This window comes from Bufo bufo, chromosome 5, assembly GCF_905171765.1.
Source record: "Bufo bufo chromosome 5, aBufBuf1.1, whole genome shotgun sequence".
Lineage (NCBI taxonomy): Eukaryota > Metazoa > Chordata > Amphibia > Anura > Bufonidae > Bufo > Bufo bufo.
In genome coordinates this window covers 170,010,440-170,034,886 of record NC_053393.1, presented here as the reverse complement: position 1 = coordinate 170,034,886, position 24,447 = coordinate 170,010,440, and the positions used below count along the sequence as shown (strand labels likewise).

The 24,447-nt window shown below is 41.8% G+C and overlaps 1 protein-coding gene across 4 annotated transcripts in view; it reads right to left on the bottom strand.

The window, feature by feature from the left end:
• ARHGAP28 (Rho GTPase activating protein 28) overlaps positions 1-24,447 on the bottom strand; it is a 212,789-nt gene that overhangs the window by 82,238 nt on the left and 106,104 nt on the right. The window contains exon 1 of one of the 4 annotated variants that reach the window (XM_040432825.1): positions 19,466-19,551. The exons of 2 other annotated variants lie outside the window; for them this stretch is intronic. Coding sequence is in view for 1 of the 2 variants with exons in the window: in XM_040432822.1 (XP_040288756.1) it covers positions 19,102-19,139 (38 nt within the window). In the remaining variant the exon portion in view is untranslated. One more of the 4 variants, XM_040432822.1, reaches the window with a different exon arrangement.

The window sequence follows — 24,447 nt, the reverse complement described above, 5'->3', positions numbered from 1 at the left end:
GTAGCGATCTGATTGGTTGCTTTGGTCAACTGCTCTTCTTTTCGCTTCCATCAATTTTGATAAATATCCTCATTTATTGCTAACACGCTCTCATGATTAGCTGTATGCCCTGTATAATATACCTAGAGTGCAGTATAAAAAGTATTTTCATGATATACCATTCAGAACATTGTGTATGCCTATTTCCAGTCCACAAATGGCTCGTTACCCAATAAATCTAGTAGAGCAATTGGAGCAATGAATGGAGAGATCTCTGGATCCATGTGAGGTGCAGGGCTGGTTCTAAGTTTGTTACAAAGAGACTGTCATGTACTATGTGATCTCTTATTTTCATTTTTTCTATTATCATGGGATAATCCCTTTAAGCCCCCATGTGTCACATGTGGGTGTAATGCACTCCTGACCCTATAAACCACAAGGGTGCTCAGATCTCCCACAAGATAAGGACGCCCGTCTTCCTCATTTCCTGCTGCTGATGCCAGATTACATAATTCCAACTATTAGGAGCAAAAAAATGAAGATCTCCCCAGTACTGATCATTATCTCACCTGCATAAAAAGTTTCCAATTCTGTTACTTTTATGGCTATGTTTATAGGGAGTAAATAGTGATGAAACAAAACCTGCAGGGATCGCAGGGACATATTTTGGTACGATGAGAACTGTTTTCCTGTTTCCATTTCAGCAAAGTATGGAAGTGTGCTATTAACAGGTCAAACAGATGTCCAGCATGTGGTAAATAATGAAATAACTCTAACTGTTCATAAACTTCAGCAGTGACTTTTTCATATAAAGGGACATATACAGCTGAAACTCGAAAAATTTGAATATCGTGCAAAGTTCATTTATTTCAGTAATGCAACTTAAAAGGTGAAACTAACATATGAGATAGACTCATTACATGCAAAGCGAGATATTTCAAGCCTTTATTTGTTATAATTTGGATGATTATGGCTTACAGCTTATAAAACCCCAAAGTCACAATTTTGAGGTACCCTTTGCTCAGGGGGTATGGATTAATTAGCTGACTAGAGTATGACACTTTGAGCCTAGAATATTGGACCTTTTCACAAAAATTCTAATTTTAAGCTGCATTAATGCAATTCCTTTCAATTTGCATTACTGAAATAAATGGACTTTTGCACAATATTCAAATTTTTCGAGTTTCACCTGTACAACTGACATGGTGTCCAGTTTGTTAGGGTATATTTACACAATGCAGATGTGTTTCAGACATTGATCCAACTGTCCCAGTCATCTGAATGGGGTCTGCAGAATTCCATGCACACTGCAGAAACAATCCCATTCAGATGTATGCAATGGAATTTTCAATTGCAAAAATGTCTGCAATGAATCTGCTACCTGTAAAGATATCCTTAGAGCACTTTTACATGGGCTCATAATCAATCACCCAAGCATTGCCACTTGTAAACATCCCCATGATCACTCACAAATGCACCAGGGTTGGCAAGAATTTTTCTTATCCCAAAATCATGGACATTTTTTACGGACAAATGGGAGAAAATAACGAATGATAAAGATTATAAGTAATACAGGTCTATAACTCATTATACTGATAAGAACTCATTACCAGCATTTACTGTGAACTGTAAAATGATAATTGAAAACCGCTATAGAGACAAAGATAAAAAAAACTAATAATAAAAAAAAACTAATAATAAAAAAACCTATAAAGCTGGCTTGGAATCATGCATATGTGTACATATGACAGTAGCAAAACCTGATTGTGACAGTACATACAAAGGTTGGGAAAAGAAAAAAAAAAGATTTATATATATATATATATATATATATATACACTGTATATATAAAAGGCCTGCACGATATATCGCCAAAGCAATCGTATCGCGATAATCGACGATTGCGATATGGCGATTTGGCCGACCCAAAAATGCTTCGATTACCTACAATGAAACACCCACCGCACAGCGCGGTCGGCGGGTGTATCAACAGAGGGAGGAGGGGCTACGGGCCGGCATCTGGATTAGGAATGACAGCGGGGAGTCCCTATATTCTAATGCACCGGCCCCGCTCGCTGTTGTATAATCTTATCTAACCTGCATTGTTAAAATATAATAATCATTTGTAATCCAGCTGTATTTCTTACAGCTAAGTTCCGTAGCAGAGAGGAGGGAGGAGGCAGGCAGGAGGCAGAACGGGAGGGCGGGCAGGCGGCGCGTCACTAACTACATCATGCACCTGCGCCGCCCACTTTATGAATGAAGCAGGCGGTGCAGCCGCGTGACATAGTGAGTGACGCGCCGCCCCTCCGCCCTCCCTCCCAGCCTGCCTCCTCCCTCCTCTCTGCTACGGAACTTAGCTGTAAGTAATACAGCTGGATTAGAATTGATTATTATATTTTAACAATGCAGGTTAGATAAGATTATACAACAGTGAGCGGGGCCGGTGCATTAAATTACAGGGACTGCACCGGTCCCCGCTGTCATTCCAAATCCATATGCCGGCCCCCACCCCCTGTATTGGGGGTCATTCACACTGCAGGGACACTGTTATGGGGGGGATCTGTGGATGGCACATAGCATAAGATGCTATATATGTGTCATCCACAGATCCCCCCATAGCAGTGTTATCCACAGATCCCCCCCATAGCAGTGTCATCCACAGATCCCTCCATAGCAGTGTCATACACAGATGCCCCCATCACAGTGCCATCCAGAGATCTCCATAACAGTGCCATACAGAGATCTCCCATAACAGTGCCATCCACAGATCCCCCATAACAGTGTAATCCAAAGATCCCCCCATAACAGTGCCATCCAGAGATCCCCCATAACAGTGCCATCCAGAGATCCCCCATAAAAGTGCCATCCACAGATCCCCTCTATAACAGTGTCATCCACAGATCCCCTCCATAACAGTGCCATCCACAGATCCCCCATAAAAGTGCCATCCACAGATACCCTCCATAACAGTGCCATCCACAGATCCCCTCCATAACAGTGCCATCCACAGATCCCCCATAAAAGTGCCATCCACAGATCCCCTCTATAACAGTGTCATCCACAGATCCCCTCCATAACAGCGCCATCCACAGATCCCCCATAAAAGTGCCATCCACAGATACCCTCCATAACAGTGCCATCCACAGATCCCCTCCATAACAGTGCCATCCACAGATCCCCTCCATAACAGTGCCATCCACAGATCCCCTCCATAACAATGTTATCCACAGATCTCCTCCATAACAGTGCCATCCACAGATCCCCTCCATAACAGTGCCATCCAGAGATCCCCCATAACAGTGCCATCCACAGATCCCCCATAACAGTGCCAACCAAAGATCCCCCCATAGCAGTGTCATCCACAGATCCCCCATAACAGTGCATTCCACAGATCCCCCATAACAGTGCCATCCACAGATCTCCTCCATAACAGTGTCATCTACAGATCCCCCCCATAACAGTGCCATCCACGGATCCCCCCATAACGGTGCCATCCAGAGATCCCCCATAACAGTGCCATCCACAGATCCCCCATAAAAGTGCCATCCACAGATCCCCCCATAACGGTGCCATTGAGATCCCCCATAACAGTGCCATCCACAGATCCCCCATAACAGTGCCATCCACAGATCCCCATAACAGTGCCATCCACAGATCCCCTCTATAATAGTGTCATCCACAGATCCCCCCCATAACAGTGCCATCCACAGATCCCCTCCATAACAGTGCCATCCACAGATCCTCCATAACAGTGTCATCCACAGATCTCCTCCATAACAGTGCCATCCACAGATCCCCTCCATAACAGTGCCATCCAGAGATCCCCCATAACAGTGCCATCCACAGATCCCCCATAACAGTGCCAACCAAAGATCCCCCCATAGCAGTGTCATCCACAGATCCCCCCATAACAGTGCATTCCACAGATCCCCCTATAACAGTGCCATCCACAGATCTCCTCCATAACAGTGTCATCTACAGATCCCCCCATAACAGTGCCATCCACAGATCCCCCCCATAACGGTGCCATCCAGAGATCCCCCATAACAGTGCCATCCACAGATCCCCCATAACAGTGCCAGCCACAGATCCCCATAACAGTGCCAGCCACAGATCCCCTCTATAATAGTGTCATCCACAGATCCCCCCATAACAGTGCCATCCACAGATCCCCTCCATAACAGTGCCATCCACAGATCCCCCATAACAGTGCCATCCACAGATCCCCTCCATAACAGTGCCATCCACAGCAAATAGACCTCTATCGCATCGCATATCTTTATAGCAATTTTGGGGCCTTATCGCATATGTATATTATTAAGTCCAACTATTCCAGTGATGGATCAGGTAATGTGCTTGCACAATGTTATAAACTTGCAATAACGTTATCACAATATAACAATATATAATTATGACAGTACAGTATATTGAAATGTTATTTACTCTTGATATGATATACAGTTGCAAGAAAAAGTATGTGAACCCTTTGGAATGATACGGATTTCTGCACAAATTGGTCATAAAAAGTGATCTGATCTTCATCTACAGTAAGTCACAACAATAGACAATCATAGTCTGCTTAAACTAATAACACACAAAGAATTAAATGTTACCATGTTTTTATTGAACACACCATGTAAACATTCACAGTGCAGGTGGAAAAAGTATGTGAACCCTTGGATTTAATAACTGGTTGAACCTCCTTTGGCAGCAATAACTTCAACCAAACGTTTCCTTTAGTTGCAGATCAGACGTGCACAACGGTCAGGAGTAATTCTAGACCATTCCTCTTTACAGAACTGTTTCAGTTCAGCAATATAATTGGGATGTCTGCTGTGAATCGCTTTCTTGAGGTCATGCCACAGCATCTCAATCGGGTTGAGGTCAGGACTCTGACTGGGCCACTCCAGAAGGCGTATTTTCTTCTGTTTAAGCCATTCTGTTGTTGATTTACTTCTATGCTTTGGGTCGTTGTCCTGTTGCAACACCCATCTTCTGTTGAGCTTCAGCTGGTGGACAGATGGCCTTAAGTTCTACTGCAAAATGTCTTGATAAACTTGGGAATTCATTTTTCCTTCGATAATATCAATCCGTCCAGGCCCTGACGCAGCAAAGCAGCCCCAAACCATGATGCCCCCACCACCATACTTCACAGTTGGGATGAGGTTTTGATGTTGGTGTGCTGTGCCTCTTTTTCTCCACACATAGTGTTGTGTGTTTCTTCCAAACAACTCAACTTTGGTTTCATCTGTCCACAGAATATTTTGCCAGTACTGCTGTGGAACATCCAGGTGCTCTTGTGCAAACTGTAAACGTGCAGCAATGTCTGTTTTGGACAGCAGTGGCTTCCTCTGTGGTATCCTCCCATGAAATCCATTTTTGTTTAGTGTTTTACGTATCGTAGATTCGCTAACAGGGATGTTAGCATATGCCAGAGACTTTTGTAAGTCTTTAGCTGACACTCTAGGATTCTTCTTCACCTCAATGAGCAGTCTGCGCTGTGCTCTTGCAGTCATCTTTACAGGACGGCCACTCCTAGGCAGAGTAGCAGCAGTGCTGAACTTTCTCCATTTATAGACAATTTGTCTTACCGTGGACTGATGAACAGCAAGGCTTTTGAAGATATTTATATAACCCTTTCCAGCTTTATGCAAGTAAACAATTCTTAATCGTAGGTCTTCTGAAAGCTCTTTTGTGCGAGGCATCATTCATTCACATCAGACAATGCTTCTTGTAAAAAGCAAACTCAGAACTGGTGTGTGTTTTTTATAGGTCAGGGCAGCTGTAACCAACACCTCCAATCTCATCTCATTGATTGGACTCCAGCTGGCTGACACCTCACTCCAATTAGCTCTTGGAGATGTCATTAGTCTAGAGGTTCACATACTTTTTCCACCTGCACTGTGAATGTTTACATGGTGTGTTCAATAAAAACATGGTAACATTTAATTCTTTGTGTGTTATTAGTTTAAGCAGACTGTGATTGTCTATTGTTGTGACTTAGATGAAGATCAGATCACATTTTATGACCAATTTGTGCAGAAATCCATATCATTCCAAAGGGTTCACATACTTTTTCTTGCAACTGTAGGTCAGTTATAGTATTCTGACATCTCTATTCAGCTTGTCGGCTGGTTGAATTAGTTATGGTAGTCTGACATATGTTTCCAAACTGTATTACCTATTTAGTTCAGTCAAATGTTCAATTGGTGAACCGATTGTTTAGATAAATCAGACCTTCCAAGGTAAGTGAGACTGTGGGGTCTCCTGATTCTGGTAAATGATTACACTCTCGGCTCTGTGGATTCAGATGAAATCGATGAATTTTCAAAGGTGTGCGGTCTTTTCGGGCGTGCGCGGCCTCCTATCTTACTCCTCGGCATGCCACGTGGTATCCCAGATAGTTTAGAGCAGTGGCAGCGGCCAGCTTTATAATATTATCATACGCTGTCTCCGTGACTCTCAACTTGTAGTTTGCTACATTCAAGGAGTAAGACCCGCATCAAACAATATCTTCCCAGAGTGGGAAGATAATAGCCACTATTCGATATCAGTGACAACCTGACTACCTGGATATCTCCTATATTGGATATCTCCTATAAACCTGATTATTTGGATATCCTATATTTTTTGATGCGGGTCTTACTCCTTGAATGTGAACCACATTAGCAAACTACAAGTTAAGAGTCACGGAGACAGCATATGATAATATTATAAAGCCGGCCACTGCAACTGCTCTAAACTATCTGGGATACCACGTGGCATGCCGAGGAGTAAGATAGGAGGCCGCGCACGCCCGAAAAGACCGCACACCTTTGAAAATTCATCGATTTCATCTGAATCCACAGAGCCGAGGAGTGAGATAGGAGGCCGCGCACGCCCGAAAATTCATGCTTTCTTCTGAATCCACAGAGCCGAGAATATAATCATTTACCAGAATCAGGAGACACCACAGTGGTAATGTACTGATACATTTTATCAAATTGACATTTTTGCTGAGACAATATAGCGATGTTTTATGCCCCATGTACATTAGTAACAACAAAAAGCCGATGACCTATATTTTTCTTTTCAATCACTTGCCTTGGAAGGTCTGATTTATCTAAAAAGTCGGCTCACCAGTTGAACATTTGACTGAACTAAATACAGACAGTTTGAAAACAGGTCACACTACCATAACTAATTCAACCAGCCAACAAGCTGAATGGAGATGTTAGAATACTATAACTGACCTATATCATATCAAGAGTAAATAACATCTCAATATACTGTCATAATTATACAGTATATTGTTATATTGTGATAACGTTATTGCAAGTTTATGACATTGTGCGAGCACATTACCTGATCCATCACTGGAATAGTTGGACTTAATAATTTATATACAGTATATACCATCATGTCCATAAATATTGGGACATCGACACAGTTCTAACATTTTTGGTTCTTTACACCACCACAATGGATTTGAAATGAAACAAACAAGATGTGCTTTAACTGCAGACTGTCAGCTTTAATTTGAGGTATTTACATCCAAATCAGGTGAACGGTGTAGGAATTACAACAGTTTGCATATGTGCCTCCCACTTGTTAGGTGTCCAAAAAGTAATGGGACAATTGGCTTCTCAGCGGTTCCATGGCCAGGTGTGTGTTATTCCCTCATTATCCCAATTACAATGAGCAGATAAAAGGTCCAGAGTTCATTTCAAGTGTGCTATTTGCATTTGGAATCTGTTGCTGTCAACTCTCAAAATGAGATCCAAAGAGCTGTCACTATCAGTGAAGCAAGCCATCATTAGGCTGAAAAAACAAAACAAACCCATCAGAGAGATAGCAAAAACATTAGGCGTGGCCAAAACAACTGTTTGGAACATTCTTAAAAAGAAGGAATGCACCGGTGAGCTCAGCAACACCAAAAGTCCCGGAAGACCACGGAAAACAACTGTTGTGGATGACCGAAGAATTCTTTCCCTGGTGAAGAGAACACCCTTCACAACAATTGGCCAGATCAAGAACACTCTCCAGGAGGTAGGTGTATGTGTGTCAAAGTCAAGAATCAAGAGAAGACTTCACCACAGTGAATACAGAGGGTTCACCCACCAGAAGATGTAAACCATTGGTGAGCCTCAAAAATGGGAAGGCCAGATTAGAGTTTGCCAAACGACATCTAAAAAAGCCCTGGAACAACATCCTATGGACAGATGAGACCAAGATCAACTTGTACCAGAGTGATGGGAAGAGAAGAGTATGGAGAAGGAAAGGAACTGCTCATGATCCTTAGCATACCACCTCATCAGTGAAGCATGGTGGTGGTAGTGTCATGGCGTGGGCATGTATGGCTGCCAAAGGAACTGGTTGTCTTGAATTTATTGATGATGTGACTGCCGACAAAAGCAGCAGGATGAATTCTGAAGTGTTTCGGGCAATATTATCTGCTCATATTCAGCCAAATGCTTCAGAACTTATTAGATGGCGCTTCACAGTGCAGATGGACAATGACCCAAAGCATACTGCAAAAGGGAAAGAAGTGGAATGTTATGCAATGGCCAAGTCAATCACCTGACCTGAATCCGATTGAGCATGCATTTCACTTGCTGAAGACAAAACTGAAGGGAAAATGCCCCAAGAACAAGCAGGAACTGAAGACAGTTGCAGTAGAGGTCTGGCAGAGCATCACCAGGGATGAAACCCAGCGTCTGGTGATGTCTATGCGTTCCAGACTTCAGGCTGTAATTGACTGCAAAGGATTTGCAACCAAGTATTAAAAAGTGAAAGTTTGCTTTATGATTATTATTCTGGCCCATTACCATGGTCATTTAACAAGTGTGAGGCACATATGCAAACTGTTGTAATTCCTACACCGTTCACCTGATTTGGATGTAAATACCCTCAAATTAAAGCTGACAGTCTGCAGTTAAAGCACATATTGTTTGTTTCATTTCAAATCCATTGTGGTGGTGTATAGAGCCAAAAATGTTAGAATTTTGTCGATGTCCCAATATTTATGGGCCTGACTGTATATATATATATATATATAAAAATATATATAATTAGGTTTTTTTATTCTTACTTTTTTCATATCTTTGTCTCTATAGCGGTTTTATATTGATATATCAATTTTCATTAATTAATTTTTTTTTATTATTAATTTTAAATATTGTCATATATCCTTCCTTGTACCACACCAGTAAACAGAGTGCCATCCATCTATTTCCATTATCCATTGTATTCTTCTGATACAGGCGTAGGGTAAAGCCTGGGATTGAGCACCTAATCGATAAGTCTGAAATAGGTGAGCCACTGACCATTTTTTTTATCTGTAAAATGATAATTACCACTAAAATAATCCAGTCATAGACACCTCAAATTTTTTTTACAAACACAGGAAAAAAGTTGCCTATTTTTACAGACTAAATATAAAATATAGGTTCGTTGTGCACACCTCATACGGGATATGTATACATATATATATATATATATATATATATATATATATACATACACACAGAGGCTTCCTTGTATATGTATTAAATATTTATATATTGAATATAAAGGCTCTGGTGTTCAAAATAGTCGTCAAGGGAAGAACTTGATATAGTAACTGTAATAAGATATAACTCGAATATGATTCGATCCTTAGGGTAATTGTCTCTTAATAGAACCTAATATTTCACCGATGAACTATTAGTGAAAAAAGTGATAATATAAAAAATAAGTTATAAAAGTTAATTCATCTAACGTATGAATCCAAAATGACACTACAATAGGATAGGTGCAAACCGTGCAAAAATATGTGCAAAATAATGTGAATTTTATAATCTGTAAACAGAGTAATAATGTGAACCTGCAAAAGGAAAATAATTATAAAACCATCCACAATTGGACCTTTTTACAGTTACTATATCAAGTTCTTTCCTTGACGACTATTTTGAACACCAGAGCCTTTATATTCAATATATTGTTATACATGTATAATAAATATTTAATACATATATAAGGAAGCCTCTGTGTATATATATATATATATACATATCCCGTATGAGGTGTGCACAACCAACCTATATTTTATATTTATTCCTTTGCTTCATAGACAGTGTGTGTCTATATTGGTTGAAGCACCCGCTCCATATAGAGCAACAAGGTGAGCCGTCATAATCTAATACAATTTTATTTTTACAGACTGTCCAGAAATTTGTGAACGCTTGACAACCCTGACAACTTTTATGCCACAGAACAAATCCAAGAATCGAAAAAATTGAGAATATAGTGTTGATGACTGCTCCATGTAAATGGAGGTAAACGAGTTCCAATCTACAAGCTACATTGTCAGTTAGTGCTCGTTTCAGCCATAAAACCAACGATACTAATCCTAAAGCTGGTGCACAGATAAAGAATATTATAATGCACTATTGAAGGGATTGTCTCACTTCAGAAAATATCATTTATCATGTAGACAAAGTTAATACAAGGCACTTACTGATGTACTGTAATTGTCCATATTGTCTCCTTTGCTGGCTTGATTGATTTTTCTACCACACATACTGATGCAAGGTGGCTGGGACAGAAGCTGCTGCGCGTGTGTGTGCCTATGCGCACGCCCACAGTCTTAACCACCAGAGAGGCTTTTTTCCTATACTGTAGTGTGCAAGCATGGCCACCACTGCAGGATTGCTCATGTCTGCACTGCAACAGTGGTCGAAACTCCTAGAAATGACGAGTATATAATGCAATGGAAAAATGAATCCAGTCGGCAAAGTAGACAATATGGACAATCCCAATACATTAGTAAGTGTCTTGTAGTAACTTCCGCTACATGATAAATGCCATTTGCTGAAGTGAGACAACTCCTTGAACCCTATAAGCCCAAGACTCATTATAGGACAGTATCTGAAAACTTCATTCTGCTGCTGAAATCCAGTCTTTTCTTACATTATAGAAAAACATGGTTCAGTTGTTTTGCTAACTGTTTCAAGCAGGACTCAAAGATTCCACTGGAATTCCAGATATCCTGTGAAAGAGGAAAGCAGGTCAGCGCGACATACTATAAAGTACAACAACTTGAGGAAGTGATAAGCATGTCAATCAGATAACAGCACAAGTGTAAGTATACACACTTATCGCTAGACATATTCTGTCTTCTCTAAACACGTATTCATACATTATTTCGTTTCCTTCACTATGAAAATAACAGTTACTATATAGGTTTTTGCAGAGATGTTAAGATTCAAAATATTCTCTGTTTTATTAGGGAAATCACCAATGCCCGCAGGGTACACAGACAGCTTAGCTCTGTTCACAACTGCGTTAGAGGCTCCATCACATATTCAATCATTTTTCCAAAGGCCCAAAGCACAGGTAGAAGGCTAAGACAGCTGTAAGGATTCTGGCAATAACTTATTTGAGTCTTAGTTCTTTAAACTCCTGTAAGCAACACATGGAGTTCAAAGTAGAATTTTCAACTTTTGAGTGAAATTAGAATTATGGAAGTGTACCACTACTTTAGAGGCATCTTACGTTATAAAATGCATACCCAAAGAAAATTTCTGTCTAGCACTGACTCGAAAAATCCAAGAGCTTTATTATTATGTATGAAAAAAAGAAAGGTAAGGCTTCTTTCACATTGGCATTATGCTTGACCAGCACGCTGCGGTTTTTGTCCGGCCGCCTCTCGGCATGTTTGCCGTGCTGCAGCCACATGTCCCGTCCATCCCCATTATAGTGAATGGGGCCAGGCCGGACTTCTGGCAGCACATGAGTGCGAGCGTTAGTATGGATCCGGCAGGCTGTTCCCCTGCCGGCACAGCCTGCCGGAAAAGCCTAACGATAATGTGAAAGAAGCCTAAATACTAAGGGGCACATTTATTAAGAACAACATTTTAGACGCCGGTCTTAATAAAGGCCCATAGCTGGCGGTGGATCCCGCGCCAGTTCTTAATGTAAGACAGCTTCCGAGCTTCCATGATAAATGAGACGACCCTGCTGGTCTGTCCCCTTCCCCACCCACTCCACGCCCACTTATTTAGACCTGGCGTGAGCTAGGCGAAGTCGCAGATTGCGGTGCATCTAGCTTTTGTGCCGCGATCTGTGACTGAAATAAGCCTAATTTAGGTGTATTTCAGAATGATAAATGACCCTCTCCACTTATGAGTTTCAGGTTAACAGTTTAGACTGAAACATATAAGTACGATTCTCCAGTGCATGGACATGAGGAATGACATCCAGGCACAAATATATTGAGTGACAGACAATAGGAGATATTTATTCACACAAACCAGTACAAGTCTGAGCCCTAGAAAATCACCCTTTTGGAGGATCGGATGAGCTGATTCTAAACTTACGATCTTGTTTCAGAGAACTGCATAAACAGCAATTTTACTGTTATAATGTAAGGGGAGATTTTCAAAACTACAGAAATCTAGAATGTGACTGGTTACTCTGGGCAACTCCTCCACTTTCCCATTGTACTAGTTTTGATAAATGTTCAAGTTGCAGCACTGGCAGCCAGAGTGATCTGAAAATACAGCAGGGCAGATGAGGAATAAGTACACTCCCTAAATCTGCCCTAAGCTGTTAACGGCGGATTTTTATTCTTCACTGCCTCCTTGGACTAGTTTCAGATCACTCTTGGTGTCAGTAATAACAATATAACAGGGAAATCCCTAATATTTTATGTATAAAAACAAGAACAACAAATTAGATTCTCCCCATGCTTATTCCCCTAAAAACCATAGTGAATACAAAGAAATATACTTTATTAATCTACTTGGTTTATGTGTAAAAAATTTGGGATCTTTCAGATCTATGACTGTTATTTTCAAGGGACTTCCTGGTTTCAAAGACAGTAAACAGTGCAGACAGTGATGTGTGTGGAGACCCTACTGAAGATAAAGCTGGCATGTCTTAAAGAGGACCTGTCACCACTCCTGACATGTCTGGTTTAATAGCTACATGCATCCCCATGTAATAACAATTCTGGAGCATCTATTCTTATGTCTGTATGTTGTGCCGTTCCTTTATTATTTCTACTAGAAGTTATGAATGACTTGCTATTAGCCTTCAGTAGGGGTACAGAGGGGAGGTAACCATTTGGGGGGTGTCCCTGCACAAACTGAAAATGGTAGCACTGATTGGATAGAGTGAGTTTGTGCAGGAAGACACCCCCAACTTGTTACCACCCTTCTGTACCCTTACTGCAGACTGCTAGCAATTCATTCATAACTTCTAGTAGAAATAATAAAGGAATGGAATAACATAGAGCCGTAAGAATAGATGCTCCAGAATTGTTATTACATGTGGAATGCATGAAGCTATTAAAACAGACATGTCAGGAGAGGTGACAGGTCCTCTTTAACCACCTCCGGACCGCTGTACGCACAGACGCGTCTTGGAGGTGGTTGATTTATTCCTCCTGGACGCGTCGGCGCGTCCTCTCGCGAGACGCGAGATTTCCTGTGAACGCGCGCACACAGGCGCGCGCGCTCACAGGAACGGAAGGTAAGAGAGTTGATCTCCAGCCTGCCAGCGGCGATCGTTCGCTGGCAGGCTGGAGATGTGTTTTTTTTAACCCCTAACAGGTATATTAGACGCTGTTTTGATAACAGCGTCTAATATACCTGCTACCTGGTCCTCTGGTGGTCCCCTTTGTTTGGATCGACCACCAGAGGACACAGGTAGCTCAGTAAAGTAGCACCAAGCACCACTACACTACACTACACCCCACCCCCGTCACTTATTAACCCCTTATTAGCCCCTGATCACCCCATATAGACTCCCTGATCACCCCCCTGTCATTGATTACCCCCCTGTCATTGATCAACCCCCTGTAAAGCTCCATTCAGACGTCCGCATGATTTTTACGGATGCACTGATAGATGGATCGGATCCGCAAAACGCATCCGGACGTCTGAATGAAGCCTTACAGGGGCATGATCAATGACTGTGGTGATCACCCCATATAGACTCCCTGATCACCCCCCTGTCATTGATTACACCCCTGTCATTGATCACACCCCTGTAAAGCTCCATTCAGATGTCCGCATGATTTTTACGGATGCACTGATAGATGGATCGGATCCGCAAAACGCATCCGGACGTCTGAATGAAGCCTTACAGGGGCGTGATCAATGACTGTGGGGATCACCCCATATAGACTCCCTGATCACCCCCCTGTCATTGATTACACCCCTGTCATTGATCACACCCCTGTAAAGCTCCATTCAGATGTCCGCATGATTTTTACGGATGCACTGATAGATGGATCGGATCCGCAAAACGCATCCGGACGTCTGAATGAAGCCTTACAGGGGGGTGATCAATGACTGTGGTTATCACCCCATATAGACTCCCTGATCACCCCCCTGTCATTGATTACACCCCTGTCATTGATCACACCCCTGTAAAGCTCCATTCAGATGTCCGCATGATTTTTACGGATGCACTGATAGATGGATCGGATCCGCAAAACGCATCCGGACGTCTGAATGAAGCCTTACAGGGGCATGATCAATGACTGTGGTTATCACCCCATATAGACTCCCTGATCACCCCCCTGTCATTGATTACACCCCTGTCATTGATCACACCCCTGTAAAGCTCCATTCAGATGTCCGCATGATTTTTACGGATGCACTGATAGATGGATCGGATCCGCAAAACGCATCCGGACGTCTGAATGAAGCCTTACAGGGGCGTGATCACTGACTGTGGTTATCACCCCATATAGACTCCCTGATCACCCCCCTGTCACTGATTACACCCCTGTCATTGATCAACCCCCTGTAAAGCTCCATTCAGACGTCCGCATGATTTTTACGGATCCACTGATAGATGGATCGGATCCGCAAAACGCATCCGGACGTCTGAATGAAGCCTTACAGGGGCGTGATCAATGACTGTGGTGATCACCCCATATAGACTCCCTGATCACCCCCCTGTCATTGATTACCCCCCTGTCATTGATCACACCCCTGTAAAGCTCCATTCAGACGTCCGCATGATTTTTACGGATGCACTGATAGATGGATCGGATCCGCAAAACGCATCCGGACGTCTGAATGAAGCCTTACAGGGGCATGATCAATGACTGTGGTTATCACCCCATATAGACTCCCTGATCACCCCCCTGTCATTGATTACCCCCCTGTAAAGCTCCATTCAGATGTCCGCATGATTTTTACGGATGCACTGATAGATGGATCGGATCCGCAAAACGCATCCGGACGTCTGAATGAAGCCTTACAGGGGCATGATCAATGACTGTGGTTATCACCCCATATAGACTCCCTGATCACCCCCCTGTCATTGATTACACCCCTGTCATTGATCACACCCCTGTAAAGCTCCATTCAGATGTCCGCATGATTTTTACGGATGCACTGATAGATGGATCGGATCCGCAAAACGCATCCGGACGTCTGAATGAAGCCTTACAGGGGCATGATCAATGACTGTGGTTATCACCCCATATAGACTCCCTGATCACCCCCCTGTCATTGATTACACCCCTGTCATTGATCACACCCCTGTAAAGCTCCATTCAGATGTCCGCATGATTTTTACGGATGCACTGATAGATGGATCGGATCCGCAAAACGCATACGGACGTCTGAATGAAGCCTTACACGGGCGTGATCAATGACTGTGGTTATCACCCCATATAGACTCCCTGATCACCCCCCCGTCATTGATCACCCCCCTGTCATTGATCACCCCCCTGTCATTGATCACCCTCTGTAAGGCTCCATTCAGACATTTTTTGGGCCCAAGTTAGCGGAATTATTTTTTTTTTTTCTTACAAAGTCTCATATTCCACTAACTTGTGTCAAAAAATAAAATCTCACATGAACTCACCATACCCCTCACGGAATCCAAATGCGTAAATTTTTTTAGACATTTATATTCCAGACTTCTTCTCACGCTTTAGGGCCCCTAGAATGCCAGGGCAGTATAAATACCCCACATGTGACCCCATTTCGGAAAGAAGACACCCCCAGGTATTCCGTGAGGGGCATATTGAGTCCATGAAAGATTTAAATTTTTGTCCCAAGTTAGCGGAACGGGAGACTTTGTGAGAAAAAAATTAAAAATATAAATTTCCGCTAACTTGTGCCAAAAAAAAAAAAATTCTATGAACTCGCCATGCCCCTCATTGAATACCTTGGGGTGTCTTCTTTCCAAAATGGGGTCACATGTGGGGTATTTATACTGCCCTGGCATTCTAGGGGCCCCAAAGCGTGAGAAGAAGTCTGGTATCCAAATGTCTAAAAATGCCCTCCTAAATGGAATTTGGGCACCTTTGCGCATCTAGGCTGCAAAAAAGTGTCACACATCTGGTATCGCCGTACTCAGGAGAAGTTGGGGAATGTGTTTTGGGGTGTCATTTTACATATACCCATGCTGGGTGAGAGAAATATCTTGGTCAAATGCCAACTTTGTATAAAAAAATGGGAAAAGTTGTCTTTTGCCAAGATATTTCTCTCACCCAGCAAGGGTATATGTAAAATGACACCCCAAAACACATTCCCCAACTTCTCTTGAATACGGCGATACCACATGTGTGACACTTTTTTGCAGCCTAGGTGGGCAAAGGGGCCCATATTCCAAAGAGCACCTTTAGGATTTCACAGGTCATTTACCTACTTACCACACATTAGGGCCCCTGGAAAATGCCAGGGCAGTATAACTACCCCACAAGTGACCCCATTTTGGAAAGAAGACACCCCAAGGTATTCCGTGAGGGGCATGGCGAGTTCCTAGAATTTTTTATTTTTTGTCACAAGTTAGTGGAAAATGCTGATTTTTTTTTTTTTTTTTTTTTCATACAAAGTCTCATATTCCACTAACTTGTGACAAAAAATAAAAACTTCCATGAACTCACTATGCCCATCAGCGAATACCTTGGGGTCTCTTCTTTCCAAAATGGGGTCACTTGTGGGGTAGTTATACTGCCCTGGCATTCTAGGGGCCCAAATGTGTGGTAAGGAGTTTGAAATCAAATTCTGTAAAAAATGACCTGTGAAATCCGAAAGGTGCTCTTTGGAATATGGGCCCCTTTGCCCACCTAGGCTGCAAAAAAGTGTCACACATCTGGTATCTCCGTACTCAGGAGAAGTTGGGCAATGTGTTTTGGGGTGTCATTTTACATATACCCATGCTGGGTGAGAGAAATATCTTGGCAAAAGACAACTTTTCCCATTTTTTTATACAAAGTTGGCATTTGACCAAGATATTTATCTCACCCAGCATGGGTATATGTAAAAAGACACCCCAAAACACATTCCTCAACTTCTCCTGAATACAGAGATACCAGATGTGTGACAATTTTTTGCAGCCTAGGTGGGCAAAGGGGCCCATATTCCAAAGAGCACCTTTTGGATTTCATAGGTCATTTTTTACAGAATTTGATTTCAAACTCCTTACCACACATTTGGGCCCCTAGAATGCCAGGGCAGTATAACTACCCCACAAGTGACCCCATTTTGGAAAGAAGAGACCCCAAGGTATTCGCTGATGGGCATAGTGAGTTCATGGAAGTTTTTATTTTTTGTCACAAGTTAGTGGAATATGAGACTTTGTAAAAAAAAAAAAAAAAAAAATCATCATTTTCCGCTAACTTGTGACAAAAAATAAAAAGTTCTATGAACTCACGATGCCCATCAGCGAATACCTTAGGGTGTGTACTTTCCGAAATGGGGTCATTTGTGGGGTGTTTGTACTGTCTGGGCATTGTAGAACCTCAGGAAACATGACAGGTGCTCAGAAAGTCAGAGCTGCTTCAAAAAGCGGAAATTCACATTTTTGTACCATAGTTTGTAAACGCTATAACTTTTACCCAAACCATTTTTTTTTTACCCAAACATTTTTTTTTTATCAAAGACATGTAGAACAATAAATTTAGAGCAAAATTTCTATATGGATGTCGTTTTTTTTGCAAAATTTTACAACTGAAAGTGAAAAATGACATTTTTTTGCAAAAAAATCGTTAAATTTCGATTAATAACAAAAAAAGTAAAAATGTCAGCAGCAATGAAATACCACCAAATGAAAGCTCTATTAGTGAGAAGAAAAGGAGGTAAAATTAATTTGGGTGGTAAGTTGCATGACCGAGCAATAAACGGTGAAAGTAGTGTAGGTCAGAAGTGTAAAAAGTGGCCTGGTCTTTCAGGGTGTTTAAGCACTGGGGGCTGAGGTGGTTAAAGACCAATGGAAAAGCACAGCACACTTGCAGGAAAGATTTTAGTTTCATTGGATATTTACTGCATTATGATGCATTGTGTTGATGCTGATGGACAATCATTTAAAATACACCCACATGTTAAAATATAAATAAAGTCAGTAATAATAAAACAATAAACAATGCTCCATAAAAACACAAAATAAGCATTTACTTAAAAGGGTAGCCCGTGTTGTCCATGAGAACATCCTATGTCAGAAAACTATGTATTTGAATAGGGGAATTTCTTTGATTCATAAGTTCCCTTTTAGCAGGAAGATGGAAGTACTGTATGTTAGCTGGTACAACTTATCTATCCTAAGACAATCATGTAGTTTAGTTTTAGATTGGTGGGATACAGCTAAAGGTTAATAACAAGAGATAAGCAAATTTCTTAAAATTTGATTTGTGTCTGAATCAGTCGATCGATTCAATTTGGCCTTCATTGCCTGGAAAACGCTCTCTCTTTCAGAAACAAATCATAAAAATTCAAATTCTTTTGAACCAATTGACCTTTTCATTTCATGAATTTTAGAACTGATTCACTCATCTCTATTACTGACCTTTTACATAAAACATTTGAAGAAACATAAAAAAAAAAATAATGAAATTACCAAGGAGTTCTGGGAAAGCAAAAATTTGGAAACAAAAAAGGAAAATAAAAATAAGAAAACAAAAAAATGTGTACAACCGTTCACCTTTTATCTAATGCTTAAAATTGGTTCAATGCTCAAAAATCTTATAAAATCTTTGTTGCTACATTTGCATAAATATTATAATGTATTACATATTATTAGACAAGTCAGTCAGAAATGATGTCTAGTTTTCTATGAACAGTCAAGGCAATAGCTCTTATGGGACAATACAATATCTAGAAAGTCTATGAGAAAATCTTTTAGTGCACATACCTTTGCATGCTCAGTTGTTCAGAGATATTAGACCACATTAGTTCATAATGTGTATATATAGTTTTGGCAGTAAAAGGTATCAATGTTAAAATCCAAGGAGTGGATGTTGTGTTCTCCAGCTCCGCAGAACAATGAGAACTAATCTGCTCGTGAAACAATACAGAACTTGCTCCGTTACTATTTAAGGAGTTTGTGAAGGCAACAAAAAGGTTTGTAGTGTTTTCCTGTTTGTGACAAGGCGCTTCCTAAAATACTGGATTAAAGCCTAATTAGCCGATGGCAGCCTATTTCTTCATCAGTGTCAAAAGATTCCGAAAAAAGAAGTAGACCTCTTCAGTGCACGAGAACGCAACAAAGTTACTACCTTCAGATGCAGCAAAGTGTCCTAGCCTGCACTTGTCCAGGTCACTGGTAGTAAGTGAAGGAGAATGTCTGTACTCTGCAGTGACGAGCCAGATCTGGCTGGAAAGTAAGGAAATATAACATCTCTGTACTTTTTTTTTTTTCTTTTGCTTCAGGGGAGTTTACGTGGATAGCAGCCAACGAAAAAGACATTTGAAAAATTACTCCAAAGTAAATCTGAGTAAAGTAATACAACACCACAGCAATGCAAAATACCACAGTACGCATTTTTCATTGGTTCTTTAAAATAAATAAGATGAATATTGCATACTAATTGTTAACTATAATACTTACGTGCTAAATCTAAATGATAGTACTTAAAACAATACTACAAATGAGAATGATAGGAATTCAGATTCTATGTACACATATGATGTTTTTTGTGCGGTATGTCAATCGATGTCAAATTTTAAACCTACACTGAAACAGAAAGGAGATCCTGGAAGATATTAGTTACGTGATAGGAAGATAGCAGCAGAACTCTGAGTGGGGACTTAAATGAGAACGAGCTGTAAAGATTCCACAAGTCAACATTTATCCATATTATATGTACATGTATACTGTAAAGTGATATCTCTGCTACCTACACCAGAAATATACAATTTGCTGCCACACATATTGGTAAATGTGTTGGACGTGGGTGACCTGCCCACAATCTCTCCCATCACACCCACGCTCTGGCCAATTTTTGGTAGAGTGGCAAGGAGCTGGTGCATTCCAAATTTGCTACTTTTTGTCGTTATGCGCTGCCTTTTCCCCCTTTTAAAAAGTGGATGTGAAAGTGGTTGTGGTGAAGTATGAGAATTACTTTCATGCCAGATTTATCTAATACTTTTTAAAAACTATTTAAAAAAAGATTATAAAATCACTCCCATGGGGGGGTTTGTAGGAAAAATGGAGTAGTATTTCTAGAAGTGTTAAGTTTAAAGATGTGCCAAATTTACCAAACATTCAACTTTGGTGCACCTTTCACAAACTCAAAGCAATTGATAAATTCCCCCATAGTTTCCAAAAAAGAAGAGACCTACTGAGAGAGAGTATAGGAAACAACAACAGTACCAAAAGAGACTAAACACTGGTATTTACTACAAGGCTTTTATGGAAAGGTCACAAAGAAGATGTTTCTGAAAATGTGCCAGATAAGGCCTCATGCACACGACCGTTTTTTTTTTAAGGTCTGCAAAAATGGGTTCCGTAGGTCCGTGATCCATGACCATTTTTTCGTCCGTGGGTCGTGCGGAGCCAAACGGATCCGTCCTGAATTACAATGCAAGTCAATGGGCACGGATCCGTTTGACGTTAACACAATATGGTGCAATTGCAAACGGATCTGTCCCCCTTGACTTGCAATGTAAAGTCATGAGTACCTATTATACCATCGGATCTGAGTTTTCTCCAATCCAATGGTATATTTTAACTTGAAGTGTCCCCATCACCATGGGAACGCCTCTATGTTAGAATATACCATCGGATTTGAGTTAGATAGTAAAAACTCATATCCGACAGTATATTCTAACACAGAGGCATTCCTATAGTGATGGGGACGCTTCAAGTTAGAATATACTTTGAACTGTGTACATGACTGCCCCCTGCTGCCTGGCAGCACCCGATCTCTTACAGGGGGCTATGATACGCACAATTAACCCCTCAGGTCCTGAGGGGTTAATTGTGCATATCATAGCCCCCTGTAAGAGATCATGTGCTGCCAGGCAGGAGGGGGCACACCCCCCCTCCCTCCCCAGTTTTAAAATCATTGGTGGCCAGTGGGCCCCCCCTCCCTCCCCTGTATTACTGTAGATTCATTGGTGGCCAGTGGGCACCCCCTCCCTCCCCTGTAGTACTGTAGATTCATTGGTGGCCAGTGGGCCCCCCCTCCATCCCCTGTAGTACTGTAGATTCATTGGTGGCCAGTGGGCCCCCCCTCCCTCCCCTGTACTACTGTAGATTCATTGGTGGCCAGTGGGCCCCCCTCCCTCCCCCTCCTAATTAAAATCTCCCCCCCTATCATTGGTGGCAGCGGAGAGTTCCGATCGGAGTCCCAGTTTAATCGCTGGGGCTCCGATCGGTAACTATTGCAACCAGGACGCTACTGCAGTTCTGGTTGCCATGGTTACTTAGCAATTTTTAGAAGCAATATACTTACCTGCGATGTCTGTGACCGGCCGGGCGCTCCTCCTACTGGTAAGTGAAAGGTCTGTGCGGTGCATTGCTTATAGCACAGACCTGTCACTTACCAGTAGGAGGAGCGCCCGGCCGGACACAGACATCGCAGCCTCGCAGGTAAGTATAATGCTTCTAAAAATTGCTAAGTAACCATGGCAACCAGGACTGCAGTAGCGTCCTGGTTGCCATGGTTACCGATCGGAGCCCCAGCGATTAAACTGGGACTCCGATCAGAACTCTCCGCTGCCACCAATGATAGGGGGGGGAGATTTTAATTAGGAGGGGGAGGGAGGGGGGGCCCACTGGCCACCAATGAATCTACAGTAATACAGGGGAGGGAGGGGGGGCCGCACTGGCCACCAATGAATCTACAGTACTACAGGGGAGGGAGGGGGGCCGCACTGGCCACCAATGAATCTACAGTACTACAGGGGAGGGAGGGGGGCCGCACTGGCCACCAATGCATCTACAGTACTACAGGGGAGGGAGGGGGGCCGCACTGGCCACCAATGAATTTAAAATTGGGGAGGGAGGGGGGTGTGCCCCCTCCTGCCTGGCAGCACATGATCTCTTACAGGGGGCTATGATATGCACAATTAACCCCTCAGGTGCAGCACCTGAGGGGTTAATTGTGCGGATCACAGCCCCCTGTAAGAGATCGGGTGCTGCCAGGCAGCAGGGGGCAGTCATGTACACAGTTCAAAGTATATTCTAACTAGAAGCGTCCCCATCACTATGGGAACGCCTCTGTGTTAGAATATACTGTCGGATCTGAGTTTTCACGAAGTGAAAACTCAGCTCTGTAAAAGCTTTTATGCAGACGGATCTGCGGATCTGTCTGTGTGAAAGTAGCCTACGGCCACGGACGCGGATGCCAATCATGTGTGCATCCGTGTTTTTTCACGGACCCATTGACTTGAATGGGTCCGTAAACCGTTGTCCGTCGAAAAAATAGGACAGGTCATATTTTTTTGACGGACAGGAAACACGGATCACGTATGCGGCTGCAAAACGGTGCATTTTCCGATTTTTCCACGGACCTATTGAAAGTCAATGTGTCCGCTAAAAAAAACGGAAAACGGAACAACGGCCGCGGATGCACACAATGGTCGTGTGCATGAGGTCTAAGGCTGTGTCCAGATCTGTTATAAACTCCATTTTTATGTTTCAGCAGAAAAACAGAACTCAAGCTGTGACAGATCCATCACGACAGATCTGTGCCCACCTCACCCCACTGACTTACAATGGCGTTCATTGGTTTCCATCATGGTGTCTGCCATTTTATTGGAGGCTCTGGTGCAGATGTGAAGAGAGCCTTATCTTGCTGTAATGACACTACTGATATGGAAGATTTTTACCATACCACATTGTTCTAAAATGGAATAAGAACTATTATCAAACATTGCGATCTCTCTGTAAGCTGTCCTTAAAAAATATTTTTTCAATAAATACCATTATGTTTGTTTATAGCATTACACAGACCATACAATGACAGTATTGTTGAAGTAGGGTTTCATTCGCTTATTATGGTGTTTCTTCAGTGATATGTGTTTATAGTACACAATATGATTAGACTTTAATTACTAAAAAATCTGTCATGCTTATTGCGATAGACAAATATAGCCTTGAATCTACATTTACGGTAACCAATTGTAAACTAGTTGGTAACAATAACTAGGTTATAGAGAATGCATTTATTACACCAAGCACCATGCACAGTGAAGGTCACAATACACAAAAGTGAAAAATCTTATGAAGAACCGTAGGGTAAAAAGAGGAAAGAGTGAGAGACCACCTGCAGTGCTTCAACTTTGTAGTCTAGGTGTAACTTGGCACCACAATAGCACGGGTTAATATATATACAATATAACTTAGTTAACTACCAAAATTTCAATGAAAATGTCTTCTAGGGGGATGGTCTTCTCAAAGAAGTACAATATAAATAGCACATATTATGGTCCATATTGATAGTGGTCTTCCAAAGACGAGGTCTTTGTAGAGATTTTACTATTTCTTACCATTGGTCACAGCAATTTTTTATTTTAGTGGCCTACACAGTATTCATCATACCCTTTAACATAAGTGTTCTAGTTGGTAAATGTGGTAAATTCTTGGTTGTAATATCTCACTAGACCTGGCCACTAACAAATGTTGTTTTATATATGAACACTTAGGCTCCATTCACACGTCCGCAAAATGGGTCCGCATCCTTTCCGCAATTTTGCGATCAAATGATTGCGAACCGCAAGTTTGCGGCGGGTCCCATTCATTTTAATGACAGGCGAACCTGAAAAACCTTCAGCTCATATTTGCAGCCAAGAAATAATTACTAGAAGTGCACAAAGAGTCCCACAACATGGACAGTGACATACCAGATGTAGTATTTGAATTTGCGATCTCCATTCATAATTTTTTTCAATGCGAAATATCGGCAATATCATTTTCGAGTACGCGCGTGTGCAAATGCACTATACAGTACCCAAATGCACTATAAAGAAAGTATATTTGGCATATACACCCCGCTTCAATCAGTTTTTTGGGGGGACGACTGGTATATCACACCAGTAGAAATTATTTGTTCCAATAACGCTTGTCCCTCTATATACCTGCAGTATCGCAGCAGAACCGCACACAACTGCCGCACAATACAAATGCACTGTAATATACTTTCTAACATAGAAAGTATATTATAACATTGTACAAGGAAGGCAATCCATTAGAATATACATGAAGATAAAACGTAACCTTTAATAATGTTACTATGAGGGTTCATTCACACGT